Source organism: Miscanthus floridulus, chromosome 10, assembly GCF_019320115.1.
Source record: "Miscanthus floridulus cultivar M001 chromosome 10, ASM1932011v1, whole genome shotgun sequence".
NCBI lineage: Eukaryota > Viridiplantae > Streptophyta > Magnoliopsida > Poales > Poaceae > Miscanthus > Miscanthus floridulus.
The window spans coordinates 36,034,317-36,051,023 of record NC_089589.1 but is presented as its reverse complement, the minus strand read 5'-3'; the positions used below and the strand labels follow the sequence as shown (position 1 = coordinate 36,051,023).

General features: G+C 47.5%; 1 protein-coding gene across 1 annotated transcript; it reads right to left on the bottom strand.

Moving 5' to 3' along the window:
• Nucleotides 1–932: 932 nt before the first annotated feature.
• On the bottom strand, nucleotides 933–2,225 carry LOC136485654 (uncharacterized). The gene is made up of 4 exons (XM_066482500.1): nucleotides 2,113–2,225; nucleotides 1,957–1,995; nucleotides 1,216–1,614; nucleotides 933–1,106 (listed from the first exon to the last, which is right to left on the bottom strand). Exons 1-4 carry the CDS (start codon nucleotides 2,158–2,160, stop codon nucleotides 1,014–1,016), a joined length of 579 nt encoding a protein of 192 aa, XP_066338597.1. The 5' UTR covers nucleotides 2,161–2,225; the 3' UTR covers nucleotides 933–1,013.
• Between the last annotated feature and the right edge of the window lie 14,482 nt (nucleotides 2,226–16,707).

Below are 16,707 nucleotides of genomic sequence, written 5' to 3'. Positions count from 1 at the left end.
TGCTCTTAAGAGAGAGAGAGAGAGAGATTGATTTTGATAAGTGCCATCAATATGAAAGGCATCGTTATCCCACGAAATGTTGGCAATAAAGTAGCTAGGATATGGAACTCCTGACATGAATGTGTCTCGTGATAGTATTGCTAATGCTTTGTTTGCTACGAGGGAGTAGTTTTGATGTATTATTTCTAAGGGCAAATTTATGATTATCATACAACGTATCTTTGGCCAGTTTTCTTATGAAGAAATAAGGATAAAAGTAGGGAAATAATGCTCTAAAATGGATAAAAATAACTAGATTTACATCCGACAATGCAGGACATTACAGTATACAATCTGCAAGCTGCTTTTCATGGTCCAAAATGAAAGCAAACTGGGCTAATTATTTTGGTCAAATATTTCTGGACTGTACATTTTTCTTTTTTCTTTTTTAAATGTAAACTAGCAGGACCTGCCGTTTATTAAAAAAAAAAATAGGAGAAGTAACAAGGCCTAGACCAAAGGAAAATAAAACCAACACATTGCACTTCACGAAGAAGAAGAAAAGGTATCAAACATTACAGGCCTATATGATTGGCAAGATCTCAGCAAATTCGCTCCTGCAGTGCACATGGTGTGGCCGTGTGGGCCTCCTCCTTGACTACATTTTTCTTTGGCCGTAAAGCAAGCACTTAGATAAAAACAAAGTCATATTAAGTTGAACTTAAGGACAAATATTTAAGTTGCTTCACTGGGAAGACAATATCTTTTATCTTGATTATATATAAGCCCCCAAATTTCCTTCAGCTACTTGATAGATCTTTAATAAGCCTCATCTCACTTCAATTGCGCACATGCTGGTTGGCCTGTAGTCAAATAATGCCATACTCAACAAATCAACAATAAAAAGGAGTACAAAGAAAAAAACCAAGGATCCATCCAAATATGCTTCTGTAAGTTTGTGCCCTATCTTTCCTTACGAAAACCCAACCTATGATATCATTTCAGATAACACGGATTATAATTAAAGAACTAGATTACCCGTCTGAACCGCCTCTGGAGGCAGAGCCAGCAGTCTCAGGCATCCCAATTTCTCCAACACAACGGCCTGCCTTAATTTCTTCCAGAATCTGAAAGAGGGGAGAAAAAACCAGTATCAAAGAACAGTATGACATCTACCTTCAGCCCTTCACTCTTTTTTACCAAAGTCCACTATTGTTATGAACAAAGCCACAATACCTTCGGCCACTTTCTGTAAAAGAACCAAACCCAACCGAGCACTATTGAGCAGAGGCCCATGATTCCGATGAGCCATAAAACCAAGTCGGAGGCATTTGCAAAAGCCCGCAGTAGGATACAAAATAGTGCATAAAGGAATGCCAGCACTAAAAGCATCAGCCATTTAAGGATTCCAGGCTCACAGCCGTCAATGGACCCCCTCTCTTTCAAGTATGAAGCATGGATTAACAGAATGAAATTGCTTAGTGATGCTATGAAGATTCCTATGAATATGGCCATCCATATTCCATCGACGCTCCCTTGTGGCTTTTGGGCGAGCAAGTATGCATACGAGAGAAAGATACCACCACTTACTACAAATAGCTTTTCCACAATAGTGTAGTAAGAACCCAGTAAACCCTGTAGTAAGATAAACAAGATTTAACTAATTGGACATAAAGTCAGCATAAATGAATTCCAAAAACATCTACATGAACATTACTGTTGCCAAGATATCTAAATAACCCAGATATGAGTAACTGGCTGGACTCCTTTGAGTAGGCTTTTTTTTTTGCTATTATGTTTCCGTTCTCTTTTTCTTTTTCTTTTTCTTTTCAAATAACTTTTTTTATTATTAATATACGACGAGTAGGGGCTTGTCACATCTGTTCTTTGAGAAAACAAATGTATCTAAATAGATTTTGACGGATTGGTGTGTTCGAATGGTAGCCAGAGCGGTAAAAAGAGAATGGGTTAAATCACCTTCATTGTCTTCTCGTTTTCTGCAGTATTGGCTGCCAACTGTCAGGCATGAACAAGGTGAAATAACCATTAGAAAAGAAAATAGAAGGAGAAGGTACAGAAGGAAATCGATATAATAAATCTGTATCACCATATATATGGCACCTGGGTACTGACCTTGCAGTTCTCCATCTGAGGAATGATATTCTCTAACACATCAAGCATTGAGGCAAGTGTCTTCAGGTGAAGTACCCAGAATTTCTCAATTTCATTACTATCATTTTCATGGGAATGGCTTCCCTCAGCTCTCATTAAATTGGTAGGCTCCTGCTATTCTCCAAAGAGGCAAGAAGCCACATTATCATTATGTTCAGTGTCCTATACAGTTCATGGGCATGCACCTAAAACAACTATACAAGCAGGAAACATTATGTGGCCAGTAACGAAGTCCAGCAGTCTTTAATTTGACATGGAACTATAAAAATTTTATTTGTTAAGGTAAATAAATGTATACAAGAATGGGACAAATTACCTCATCATATTTTTCACTGTCCTATCAAGGGTTTGGATTCAATTGCTTTTCGGGGTTAGCTGAGAAGAGGAGCGAATAGATTCGTTTTTTTCCCTATAATTTTGAGTTGCAGTTTTTTCAACTCAGATTTGAGCTCAGATCTGAAATTTCTAATATTTTGGGACCCAGTTTGATGCACCAATGGCTTGCTCATCTTCAATCTTGACAACTATGAGAACTTGGATGATTTTGGAATCATATGGGGAAAAGGGAAGCAGCGATGCTCAGCTCTGGTCTGATGTCTTTCAGCGTTCTGACGAGCTTCTCAAAGTAGCAGGTGGCGCAAGCACCCTCCGAATCCCCTTTCTCTGCGTGTTTTGATTCTTTTGAAATAGCTGTAAGATTTGAGATCATTGTTTCTATTTGATAGGTTATGTGTTCACTGATGACTCAATTATAAGGTGGTTTTGCTCGTGGAATGTTTCCAATGGTTTTGTGGTGAATACAATTACGGAGCTAGCCTCCAGGTCCAACAAGATGAATAGCGCTCTAGCAGTAGCTAGTTTTTCTTCCCCTTCTTGCTCCGCTATTTTTTTTCTCTCCCAAAAATAGACCACTCGATTAACTAGTTGACTCCGGGTATGTCCAGCGTCCAAATAATGTTGCTTCTTTCTTTTTTTTCTTTTGATACGGACGTTGCTTCCTCCTAACACGAAACGGCATAACACCTGCCCTGCCCCAAAGATTCCTCAAAACGAATTGGGAAAAGAAATCTAAGAATGAACACGACGGTGCTCGAAGATTACTTCGATGCATGAAGCGATGCGAAGACTCTCCTGGCACTAAGGGAAAAATACTGTACAACAGATTTACGTAAAAGGGATGTAGCTTCAGCTCTGCGAAGAAGTGCTCATACCATGCTCGGCGGTGTCACGGCACTTCTCTGAAGCAGCCCGCGTCCGGAGGCACAATATGCCGAGCCGTGAGCAGGGAGACAACCGCACCTGCGCCCAATGCTCTGCTCCGCTGCTTTTATAGAGTTTGGTAGTGCAGACTTTGGTATACTAGCGCGGGTGGGCGCGGCCCGCGCCGAGTGTAGACAGTTGGTAAAGCGTTCAATATATATTTTTATAGAGCTACTACTGCTACTCCTAGCCTAGGGGGGGTCCAAGGAGGACAAAGACAGTTTTTTGCTTGTTTCGCAACTCTTCTCCTCTTCTGCCTTCGGCTTCGGCTGGATGCTGGATTGCCCAACCTGTCTGTCTCTGTCGCGGGCGTCGCCGTCGCCGTGGCCGCCACGGTGGACCTGGACCGTTTGTTTCCTGGACGCGGCTGGCAGAACGTGTCCATGCCCGCTTAAGAGGCTGTTTGGTTGCCCCTCCTAAATTTTAGTCGTTGTCTTATTGGATGTTTGGACATATGCATGGAGTATTAAATATAGATTAATTATGAAACTAATTATATAGTTTGCGACTAATTTACGAGACGAATCTTTTGAGCCTAATTAGTCCATGATTTGATAATGTTTTGCTACCGTAAATATGTGCTAATGACGGATTAATTGGGCTTAAAAAATTCGTCTCGTGGAGTACTGACGGTTTATGTAATTTATTTTTTTATTAGTATTCAAACACCCCATGCAACATCCTCCCGACATACCTCCTAAATTTTAGTAGCTGGATCCAAACACCCTCTAAGTTTGTTTCGTAAAGTTCTCTTTTCAGCGGGTCGAGTCGAGGCTCGCGCGCGCAGGGGGCGATGGCGACGTCCCCGTCCGGCGTCTGCCACACCACTCCGGCTCCCGTCGCGAGCGGCGGTGGCGAGAAAAGGTTGTGTGCCATTATAAAAAGTTTGTAATTACCCATAAGCTATTAAAAAATTTGAGCGGTCACATGTGCCACTGGTAGGAACTTCTCTGCCCTCTACGTCATTCCGTCCAATTTTGTCTCTAACGGTGTTAAACTGCAGTGAAAAAAGTCTAAAATGTCCTTAAGCCTGAACACCATGCAAAAATTCGACATTCCTCTGATGCCACCGACCTCCGCCACAGAAAAAATATGTAAAGGAAGAAAGTTTCACATAGAGCAACACTGTATTTTTTTCTTACAAAAATATACTAGCAAGTGTTTTTCTAAAAAAACATAAAACAGTTTAAATAGCACGCAATCGCGGATTTTGTGTTGTGTTGTTAGCAGCAGGACATAAGATATAAATTCTTATATCATTCTAACACGAGAACCATGAGAGAATTATTTATGGACAGTGAAGTAACTTATATTTGATTATTACTGTTTTTTTAGTGTTCACACATGATTTTTCAGAATAATTAACCTTGCCGAAGAAAGAAAAAGCGAAAAACTTCACCCATGAACACTTCACTTGGCCAAAACTCTGCCCCACTATCATATTATTGCTGACTGTAGAGTTTACTAAAATAGTATAAATTCTCTCATTGACCATCTCAAAACCAATTTCGAACCCACAAGAAGAAAGCACGTCCCTCAGTGGACCACCGTGGTCGTTGCAGTGCTCTGGCCAACTGTCTATTGAACGACATGCGCTCATCAGACTCAGGCACGACATGCGTGGCGACCAACTGTCTATTGAACGATCTACACTCGCCCGGACAGTAGTGAGGGGCCCATATTGGAGCACCGGGTCAAAGCAGGATGTATGGATATATACCGGTGCTCCGAAGGCGGCTGGCTGAGGAAAACTCGCAGCCTCGTTACAAATTGCAAATCAGGAATCCGCCATTTTGTTGCTGCCTGCTTCGTTCGCCATGGCCGCATGCACCGAGCTTGCTTTCGAAAACACAAAAGCTTGAAATGTGATGGAACGTTACCACGATAGGACGGAGAAGAATAGACAGCAGGCGTTGCAGATCTGGCATTGTTGTAGTTCATTCCTCTCCGACAAGCCGGAGGGCCGGCCTACAACTACAAGCATCGTTATTGCTCCAGCTCCAGAGGCGTTGACCTGCGAGCGTCCAACGATGCAAGGCCAAGAGGCAGACGTTGGCTATTTAAGCCAGGCTGCACAGAATCACAAAGTGAGCAACTTGGTGACTCATCACGCCTTTACAGCATGAGCCACTCGTCAGTATTTATTTGGAAACAAATATATAATTCAAATGGACCTGGCCTGGCTTATCTTGGTAGTTGCGTACCAAACCAAACGCGGCCCACTGGGCTTTGGTTGATCTAGAGGTTAGAGCAAGTATAGTAACTCCCAGTTTGGTTAGATGAGACTAGACACTAGTGAGCTCTTTTTAGTCCCAATCCGCGCACCCCGCCCCCATCCCCATCTTTTCGCCCGCCCCTGCAGGCGCACCCCCGACCGCTAGCCCCCAGCACGCCGCACGCCATGTCCGTCGGCCACCGACTCGCCGCGCCCCATTCCCTGGTGCCCCCCTGACTCTCTGAACAACATGAAACACGTGCAACATGAAACACTTGAATACAACATACGTATGAAACTGATGAAACATCTAGAATACACACTAGTGTGAAAAACATATTCAACATTCAGATAGAACATTTGCAACTTGCAACATGAAAACACCTGCTGCACCTAACAAAAGACTGAAACAGATGAAACATTTTGGAACAAACTGTTGCAACATATGTGTGAAAACATATGCAACATCCAGATCAAAACGCTTGCAACATATGTCTGGAAACAGATGAAACTGTTTGAACAAACGCTTTCAACATGCCTCCGAAACACTTACAACATGTGCAACATCCATTGATCTATTTTCACAACATCCATATGAAACAATTGCAACATGCCTCTAAAACGTCTAAAACATTTGCAACATAGGGGGAGAGAGGCCTGGGCCGGTCGATTCTGGCCGATGGGGTGGGAGCCAGCGCCGAGCGGCTGCGCATGAGCACCACCCAGCACCAGCACTAGCGGCGCTCACGAGCACCACGACCACCAGCGCCACCGGCACCGGGCTTGGCTCGGCGGCGACGGTGGGGGATGGGGGCGGAAAGCGCCATGGCTACCGGGGTGGGAGGAGCTCGGTTGCTGGGGTTAGAGAGGGCGCCGCCGAGGTAGGGAGGGCGCTGCGCCGAGGTGGGGGTGAGCTGCCCACTCACCTGCAACACCGTCGCGCCACCTCTATGGATCTCACTCGTGCTCCATGGATCTCGCTGGGGTGGGGGAGAGGGACGCTAGATCTGCGGGCATTGGGGGCTCCCGATGAGGACGCCGGGGTAGGGGAGGACGCCGAGCGTTGGTGCGCTACGACAGTGGATGAGGAGCGCGGAAGGGGTAAGGATGGGGATGAGGAATCGAAGGGATTAGTTTTTTTTAATATACACGTAGGCGGGAGCAAGCGGCGGAGGTGAAAAATCCGTCCAACGTTTGTGCGGTCCACCGGAAGCACGACATGTAGCATTTCCAATCAACAAAAGAGGCGGAGGAACGATGCGTCTCTTTCTCATTCTCGATGACTCGATCTCTTACCTTGATGGACACGGGCATGGCCTAAGCTTCGGCATCTTCCCAGCAGCGCCTCCACTTCCTCCTCCGGCACCGCCATCAGGGGGCTAGGAGAAGAAAGGGTGAAGGCAGGCCCAGCAGCTAAGGAAAGCGATGATCCCGTGGAAGGAGATGGGGCGGGGGCGGGCTGAGCGGGAGCGGCAGGAGAGGACAAAGGAGAACCCGAGGGCCTCCAAAGCCATGGCGCGGCCGCAAAGGGTTGAGCGGGAGCGCGTCGATGGGATGGGACAAGTTGGAGGAGTGGTTGGTCGCCTGTGCAGGGACAGCCAGATGGGAACGGGAGGCAGTCGCTCTCGCCGCCTGTTGCTCTCCGTCGAGACTCGAGAGATGGACTGTACTGCTGAGGTGGACAGACGAAGCTCTGTCATAGAGCTTGGAGCAGCAAGTGGATGGTATGGGACAGGGCTGACGCCCGGCAGCAGAGCGTGTGCCCAAACGCCGGCTTTATTGTCATGCTGTGGTTCCAGCTGCCGACATACAACATCGATCTTTTTCTTACTTTTTTCACATTAATATTGAACCGTGACCATAGTTACTTTTAATATTGCGTATTTGTTTAATATAAAAACCACAAGGGATAATCTACATAGCAAGAGTAGGGAGCACTTTTGGTAGAGACCCAAATGACAACCATGTGTAATGTGCCACATTTAACTAATGTCTGACAACAAATTACCAAACATATATATTTCGCAACAAATTATCAAACATATATAAAATCTTAGCCTAGCTTGTTGAATATGAATCAACGAGCTAGGCTATGCAGCTATTATGTCAATTATTAGCACAAAAAAGGAAGATATAGATGTCTACGACTGAACAAAAGATGCAGTAGCTCCCTGCAAGAACTTGAGCATCGCCACTAGCCTAGTGCTACCATGCTACGCTGAGTCGCCGCCGCAGAAGTACCTGAAGACATCAACAATCGTCGGCCTCTTTGCGGCTTCGTCACGGAGGTACTGTCGGTAGCGCTCCACATCGTCCGCGACCCATTTCGCTGCGTCCTCATCTATAGGGTAGACATCCGCGGTGAGGATTTCGCGTGCACGTCTGACGATGTGGCGCGCGCGGCCGTCGTATCCCAGGCGCAGCTCCAGCTTGGCGTACAAGACGATCAGCACGGGGTTGCGCGGGCAGGCCGCCATGGCGACCTCCGCGACGGCCCGCGAGCGCGCGGCCGTCCCGTGCACAATCTCGAACCTGATGTAGCCGCACCAGAAGTCGGTGTCGCCTCGGCAGCCGCCGGCGCGCGACCGCCACTCCTCGTAGCACGCCCGGGCGGCGGCGATGTCTCCGTGACCTAGCTCCAGGACGATCCACGCGTGGAAGATGGTCTGCTGGTCGGCGCCGCTGGAGAGCGCGCCGAGGAAGAGGTCGCGCGCCTGCTTTATCGGCGTTCTGTCGCCGTCTTCCTCGTAGATTTCCAGCGCCGCCTCGTAACAGGCCAACGCCCAGCTGCGCGTGGGTTTGTCCTTGTCCCACTCCGGCTGCGCTAAGACTCGCGGCATCCGCTTGGTCGCTGACCTCGCCATCTCTCCTCAAAGCAAGAAGCCGCGTACAGGGAGAAGATGTGTTCAACTTCAGCCACCAAAGAACTGGAACTGGATCTAGGCGGTATAGGATAGGGCTGAAAGAATTGAGATGTAATAGGGTTTTATACATGTGATAGCTGCAACCACCAGCACGGCGAGAAATAGTCAGATCGCTGGAGAGCGTGAGAAATAGTCAGATCGCAGCGGACGTCGAGCGGGGCTTGCGCTAGCTCTAACTGAACACGAGTGCATGCGACGCTGGAGGATAACGATGCGGAGGACTCGGTGGCGGCTCACGTCGAACAATATTGCTTATTAACTAAACACTGAGTGCATGCAACCACCAGCCGTCAGTTACGTAGATCCGGATTTTTTTTTTCATTTTTAATCATTTTTAACTTAAATTTATTTTAAAAATAGCCCCTTTTTTTTAAACTCTTTTGGTCATGCCAACACGTCTCGCACGACAAAATCACGTTCTCACGTCACATGTGTTGGCGCGGCAAATCAGACACGCACAGCCATGTCATGTGCTCATGCGCTGGGTGTTATTAAGCTTATCTTCACTTTTGAGCATATCTGGAGGTTCCAAATTTGGACCAGCTACGTAAGCTGATTTTGTCTGAAAATTTGGACTTAACTTTGATTTTCCAGGGCTTAGGATTCTGTCCTATACCTTAACTCATCTATTAACATTTCAATGCATATTTAAATAATTTAACTTAAAACACTCTTAAAACTGCTTAAATGAACATACATTCTGTGTTTCTTGCATTAGATGCATCACTTTGAGCTTGTTTTGAACTGTTTTAAGTCTGTTTGCATTAAAACCTAATTTTGATTATGTGTTTTAATTTGTTAAGGAACTTTAGATTTCACTTGAGCATGTATGACCGGAAATACATTATAAAATTCTACTTTCCAAACCAAGAATCTAGATTTTTTTTAGATTTTTGGAAAGAATTTTTTGCTAAATAGCTTAACCGAAAACTTAAACATAGCATTAAGGAAAGAGTTTAAATTTAAAAATGTCAGTTTCACAAAAAATAGGTCGTGCTTGGTTTTTAGCATATTTAAAAATTTACAAGATTTTCAAATACCCTAATTAGGTTGAGGGGCGAGGGGGCTACAACCTCGACCGTGTGCCAAAACTTTTGGGAGCACGTATTTAGACCTAGCCCAATAGCCCCCGTAAGTAGCCCAACTCGCAGCCCCTCCCCAATAATAGCTACCAGTCACACCCCTCCCACTCGCCACGTCCTCATCCGACGTCCGGCGTCTACCCTTCCCAATTATTGTTGCTTGTTTGCAGCCTATCCCTTGTCCTTCTCCTCCACAACTTGTCCCATCTCCTTCTCCTCGACAAGTTAGCAAGCCGCCTCTTGCGGTCCTACCTACAGCCCGCCACCCCTGCCTTTGTCGGCTAGCAGCTGTCATTCTTCATGGCCTGGCCATGGCCAAACATGCACCTAGGCCAGCACTAGGGCCAGGTCACCGCCGCGGCCCTTCCTTGCCACCTAGCTAGCTGGCTGCAGAACAAGGGGCAAGGGATTGGAATCCTTGTGAGCAAGATTCCAAAGGAGATCCGCACATCCTACTCCCTATATGAACCTTCTGAGGTAGCAATACTATCCACAGCTACTAGTTAGGCCATTCTCAGTAAGGAGTTTCATGGTGTTGTTTCCAAGACTATCATGTCATATAGAATAAAATGGAACATGAATGAAACACCATTATCAATGGAAAGTTTCATTTTATGGTTTCATAGACATTTAATTTAATGACTCATAGAGAGTTGGTAATCGTGACAAGAGAGTTTCATCCCATGAAACTCAATTCTTCTATCTCTTCTTAGAAACATTGCCATGTCATAAAAAATGCCTATGTGGGAGCTTACTAAATACAAATAAAACTACCATACAAGGTTGGCCATTTGGACTAATAAAGTTTACTAGTATACAAGGTATAGTTCAAATGGATACAAGGTTTGCTTGGACTTAGGCAATGTGAAGATCAAAGTAATCAACACCCAAAGCAAGACACTTGAGCTGCTATAGAAGACACTAGAAGTCCAAGTCACAAGATGGAAAAAGCACAGATGTGTGAAAACATAAAGAAAAGAAGCCAAGCTCATGTAGATTGCATGCACCGGAAAAGTTCGGTATGACCTCAAATAGGGCACCAGAGAAAATGGTCCCCAACAATACTTCTATAGAGAAGAAATCAAAGCACCGGAAAACTCTGGCTTAACAAAGCTAGGCAACACCAGAAAATAAGTTTGCATCCAGAGAGGTTGTGGGGAAAATAGAGCATGTGAAATCTCTATTGTACATCACCAGAGAAAGGGTCTTATCTGGTGAAGATCCAAAGGAGAACCCAAGGGCACAAACAAGCCACTAGAATCTTCCGGTGAGGTCACCGAAGAAAGCATCGGAGAAACGGCAACCGTTAGTCGGTAGATCCAATGGTTGAATTCAAACAGCTAGTACATGTGGCACCACTAGAATTTTCTGGTCGTAGGCACCGGAATTTCTAGTGGGCCAGCAGAAAGTGCAGCATGCCACCGACGGGTAGTTTTTTGTTGTTTGGGGCTATATATACCCCCTTGGTTGGCTCTTTTGTAGAAGTTAGGGCTCAAGGAAGGTGCTAGTGAGTTGAGGCTCATCTCTAGTTGCTCTAGCCACCATAGTGCTTAAGGAATCACTCGGTGATTAGTGTTGGTGCTTTGTGCAATGCTTAGGCTAGTTAGATCACCGATAAATGCATTTGCTCTAGGTTTAGGCCTAGTGTTCAGTGAGGTTTTGCACAAACTCTTACTACTCGATGTTTGTGCGCACTATTATTGTACTCGGGTGGCTTGTAGTCTTGTTGAGATCACACCAACTGCGTTTGTTGTGTGGTCGCCACCAGTGTACTTGAGGGAATGAGGCCCACGACATTTCGGCCGAAAGCTCAATAGTGAAGACGGCGGGGAGAGGTCTCGGAGAAGGCAAAGCGGAGATTCATTTGCTTGTGGGGAAGCCCCGCTGGCTCTAAGGAAAATTGCGTTTGAATTTCCCACATTTGAAATTCAAAATTTTTAAAGACCTCGGATGGAGAAACAATCAAAAGAACTCGACGATATCTGCAACTTTGCAATTGAAAACTTTTTCGTTTGAATTCATTTATGGTGCCAAATACTCATTTTAAAAATAGATGAAGATAATATGAGGTGAAAGAATAACTCATATGGTCACAAGTAATTTATGGGTGGAATGGTTAGAGGAGATAATGACTTGTGACGACCTGCTTGTGGTTGCCTTGTTGGGCCTTCCCAGATTTGTTTTTGCTATCTTTTGGTGTTGTATTCCGAGCCACCTCTAAAAATTGATAACAAATTATAGAGGTGGAAAATTAGAAGCGGCTAGGCCCGCCGCCTCTATAGAGGCTTCCCAGCTGCCTCTAAAGATCCCAGCTATAGTAGTGCCAATCCACATGCTCTAACTTTTCTAGGCTACTTGGGTATAGTGGCTACATTTCTCTACCATTTTTTCTTCTATATTCCACATTTTCCATTAACGATCATGCATTAATAATTGATTTTGTTATTTTTTCAAATTAATATTATTATTGAACCGTGGTCGTACCATAGTTACTTTTAGTATTGTGTTTGTGTACGTCTTTAATGTAACAAGCACAAGGAATTATCTACATATCTTCTATACCTAAATAGGAGAACCCCACTACCTGATTTTTCTAGCTTCTTATGCAGCCACATCATCAACTTTCAACTATCCTTTAATTGCCACTTTGCCTCGCGCTCCTCACTTGTGCTTCAATTCCTACGGCCTTGCCTCATGGGCTCCTCACTCAACATCACACAGATATTTCTCTTGGTATTCCACTAGCCATGGTTCCTCCTTTTATGTTATATAGTGAATCCATTATTATATTATGCATGTCGGTTGCAAAGGTAACCCGAAGCATCCTCTCCATCCAGTCATGCACAATATTCGTTCACATCTTGGTGCACGAAAACTGAGCAGCCGTTTTCAAAAAAAAAAAAAAAAAACCTGAGCAGTCATTGCTATCCATCAGTACGTCTTCATCCGTCTGTCTCGCTTCAACCCAACAAGCACCATCTAAGTCATCCATTTATATTCACTAGCAAATATGCACGTGCGACACACACGTGTTTCTAAAAACTATTTCAAATGCAATGAAAATGTTAATCGAATTGTTAATACACAATAAAGGTAGCTTGATCGATTTTATTGGATCATCTAGAATAAGGTTCAAATTGTTTGCTCGTTAAGATGCCTCAGCTGCATATATCGTTGCACTTTGACTTGACACCTTTTTAAATGACTAGGCTCCCGAAAATAATCTCTGATCTCATCTATCCACTTCACCCAATCCACGGAAAAGCCCTAGGTTGAAGAGGGAGAGGGGCCGCAGTTACTCATACGCCATCACTAGCGATTACTTTCCGGACCAAGGAAGCACCGTGCCAGGAAGGACCAGGAGCCTCAAGGATTGCGTAAAATAAACATTTAAAAAAAAGATGGTGCACGTCAAGGTACCTAAAATAAACGTGACTTATGGCAGGTGGGATTATAGACGTACCGTGATACGTGCTTGAGATTGAATAGGAGTCTTACATCTTACATTTAAGATCACGGATGACAGAGGACTTATATAGCACGACGTGTAGATCTAACGGTTTTTATAGGAGAAGAGTAAGATCACGCATGACGGAAGACTCATATAGCATGGCGTATAGATCGAACGGTTATTATAGAGGGAGAGCCCCTCAAAATGATGATGTGACGATGATACGCTTGCAAAGTGGAGCGGCGGTAGTAAGGTCACGGGCACATGCAGCTAGCAGTACGCAGAGCGCCACGGCGGCGGCTTCTGTTATGTCTCCACGCAGTGGCGGACCCACTGTTGTGCCTGGGTATTCCCAGGCATACCCAACATTTTGGGAAAAAATAGTAGTTTGTAGATGTATATACATGTATAATACAGTTAAAGTCTCAAATTGATACTCTATGTTATTCTCTGCTTCTTATTTGATTCCAAACGCAAAGCAGCCCATAGGCCAGCCCACACCCAATGGCCCATTTGGCGTTTTCCACTCCCCATGGCCCACTCCCCAAGTTTCCCTCGTGGCTTCACCTCATCTCGACTCCTCCAGACACGAAGATGGGAGACAGAGCCCCGCCCTGCGCGGCAGCCGCGGCTGCGCCCCTGCCACTGACCCCGGCCGTCACGGCGGCGTGGCTCCGCCGGACGCGCGCCCCTGCCCCTTCCCTTGCCGGCCTGCCCTCGGTCGCCTCGGCGCGTCACCGGCGGGCGGCCTCGCCCGCTCGCCGCCTCGGCCGAGGCCGATGGCCTCCATGGCTGCATCCATCCTAACCAACTCCGGCAGCTCGAGCTCGTCCTCACCATCACCGATTTGATTTGTTCCTTTTAGAGAATCAGAGGAGCGCCCAGATCCGACGAGCGGCGGCGACGGTGCATCGATGGGCACGACGGGCCTCGTGGATGGGCTCGTCGATGGGTTTTCTTTTTTTCTATTAAAGGAGGCGGGCATTTTGACCGCCTCTGAAAATAGCCATTAACGGAAATTAAAAAAAAATGACGGAAAAATTCACTGTAGGGGCGGTTCTAGACTGAACCGCCTCTACAAACAGGTATTATAAAGACGGCTGGTACTACAGTCGTCCCTACAAATCAATTTTGTAGAGACGGCTGGTATTACCAGCCGCCCCTATAAATAGATTTGTAGGGGCGGCTGATAACACCAACCGCCTCTATAAATCAATTTGTAGGGGCGGTCTGGGAACCGCCCCTACAAATGCATAATTTGTAGAGACGGTCTGGTAGGGGCGGCTGGCCGAGCTGCCTCTACAAATCATCGCCGACTGCCCCTACAAATGCTTATTGTAGTAGTGGATCTATCCTCCCTGGCGTGCGGCTCTTCCTCCTCGCCTCCGACCAGCGACTCCCTCCTCGCGCGCGTGGCCGTTGTCTTCTTCGTCTCCGGTGATCCTCGGCCCCGCCGCTTCCCTCTCCCGCACCATGGGCGTGCTAGGGCATGAGGCGCGGCGGTCGTATCCCATGCATAGCTCTAGACAGGCGTACATGGCGAACACCTCGGGGTCGCGTGGGCAGGCCACCAACACGGCCTCCGCGACGGCCCGCGCTCGCATGCGCGTCCCGTGCTCAAACTTGAACCAGGCGTAGTGGCACCAGAAGTCGGCGTCGCCTACGCAGCCGCCGCCGCGGGAGCACCACTCCTCGAAGCACGCCCCGGGGTGGCGGCGGTGTCTCGGTGACTCAACTCTCCATGCCATACCACACGAGGAAGAGGACACTTCTAACGCATGGCCGGCAGTGCGTTAGGCCAGCCACACGGCCGCTCCGATCACTACGTGAAAAACGGTTTGCAGCAACGGGAGAAATTCTTTGTAGGGGCGGCTGGTGATGGAGCCACCCCTATAGTGGGGTGCTCAGGAGCCACGAGACCAATCGCCCCTACAAATGGAACAGTAGGGGCGACTGATGATACGAGCCGACTCACCAGCCGCCTCCAGTGTTGCTATTTGTAGGGGCGGCTGGTGATTGAGCCGCCTCTACAAATGCCCCACTTATAAATATCTATTATTTGTAGGGACGGCTCAATCACCAACCGCCTCTACAAATGACCCACGTATAAATAAACTGCAACCGGTACCGGAACGAGAACTGGAACTGCATGTCTCATGTCTAGAGCCGGTGTCACTATCAACCGTATGCTGTCGTCAGGAACTCAAGACGGCCCCGCCATGCCGGAACAGGCAAAGGCAGCTATGCTTCTAATCCGTGGAGGCCCGTGGGTGCCTCCTCTCCTCGTGTGGGCATTGGTTGCCCGACTGAAGGCTGCTGGACGCCACGATCCTCGGTCTACTATTGCTCAACAACTGCAGCGCTGGCCCTACCTCACCTCATTCCCATGACCAGTAGTATACCACTAGTGCCGCCCATGGTTTCAGCAAAACAACCGACACATGGCACAAAACCAGCGGCCACACCCTCTGTTGCAACACAAATGGCCATATAGATCGAAACCACACCTAGATCCGGCCTGCTTCCCTGTAACCATGCTACCCCTCTAGTGAACGCACGCATCTGTGCATGCAGCTATCCCCGTCTTGCCTTGGCACTTGTGCATGAAGACCAGCTCGCCATGGATCGCTGACGTGGACATCCTGAACGGCTAGATCGGAGGCCACATGGATCCATCTCCACCGTTCATGCGATTTGTGTTTTCTCTGAGCTGATGACACCTTGGCCCCACCTAACATCAGCATGCCCTCCCACCGTGTTCCAATATTTTAGACGAGGCCCTCTCTAGCTCTCGTACGCCGCACTCCTATCTCTCTTCTCGCGTACGCCAGAGCGGCGCCCCTTCTCCTTCTCCATCAGCACCACCAGCCCTCTTCCCCACCCCGAGCTGCGCCCTTCTCCTCCGGCTACAGCAGATCCACCTCCACCTCCGGCCGACCCCCTCCACCTTCGACGGCGCCCTACACCTCCACATCCACCTCCGGACGACACCTTCCACCTCCCCCTTCGGCCGGCCCTAGCGGCGCTTCTCCTCAGTGCCAGCAGCAGCAGATCCGGCGGCGGGCGTCTCTTTCGACCATGGCACGGCGGTGGTGGCGGCGGCGCCTCTTCTGGCAATGGCACGGCGGCAACGACGGGCACCCCTTCCGGCAACATCATGGCAGCGGCGGGTCTCGGATCTGGCTGTCGTGGCTCGGATCCGGCGAGGAGCGCCCAGATCCGATGAGCGGCGGTGGCGGTGCATCGATGGGCACGACGGGCCTCGTGGATGGGCTCGCCGGGCTCGTCGATGGGTTTTCTTTTTTTCTATTAAAGGAGGCGGGCATTTTGATCGCCTCTGAAAATAGCCATTAACGGAAATTTGAAAAAAAAATTGACGAAAATGCACTGTAGGGGCGGTTCTAGACTGAACCGCCTCTACAAATAGGTATTATAAGGACAACTGGTACTACAGTCATCCCTACAAATCAATTTTGTAGAGACGGCTGGTATTACCAGCCGCCCCTATAAATAGATTTGTAGGGGCGGCTGATAACACCAACCGCCTCTATAAATCAATTTGTAGGGGCTGTCTGGGAACCGCCCCTACAAATGCATGATTTGTAGAGACGGTATGGTAGGGGC

Bases quoted from the DNA above. Each gene is read 5' to 3' on its own strand.
- LOC136485654 (XM_066482500.1), bottom strand. From the start codon at position 2,160: ATGCTTGATGTGTTAGAGAATATCATTCCTCAGATGGAGAACTGCAAG. The intron at 1,996-2,112 runs GTCAGTACCCAG...CATGCCTGACAG, and splicing joins CTCAGATGGAGAACTGCAAG to TTGGCAGCCAATACTGCAGA. The intron at 1,107-1,215 runs GTATTGTGGCTT...CCCCTCTTTCAG, and splicing joins TTTACAGAAAGTGGCCGAAG to ATTCTGGAAGAAATTAAGGC.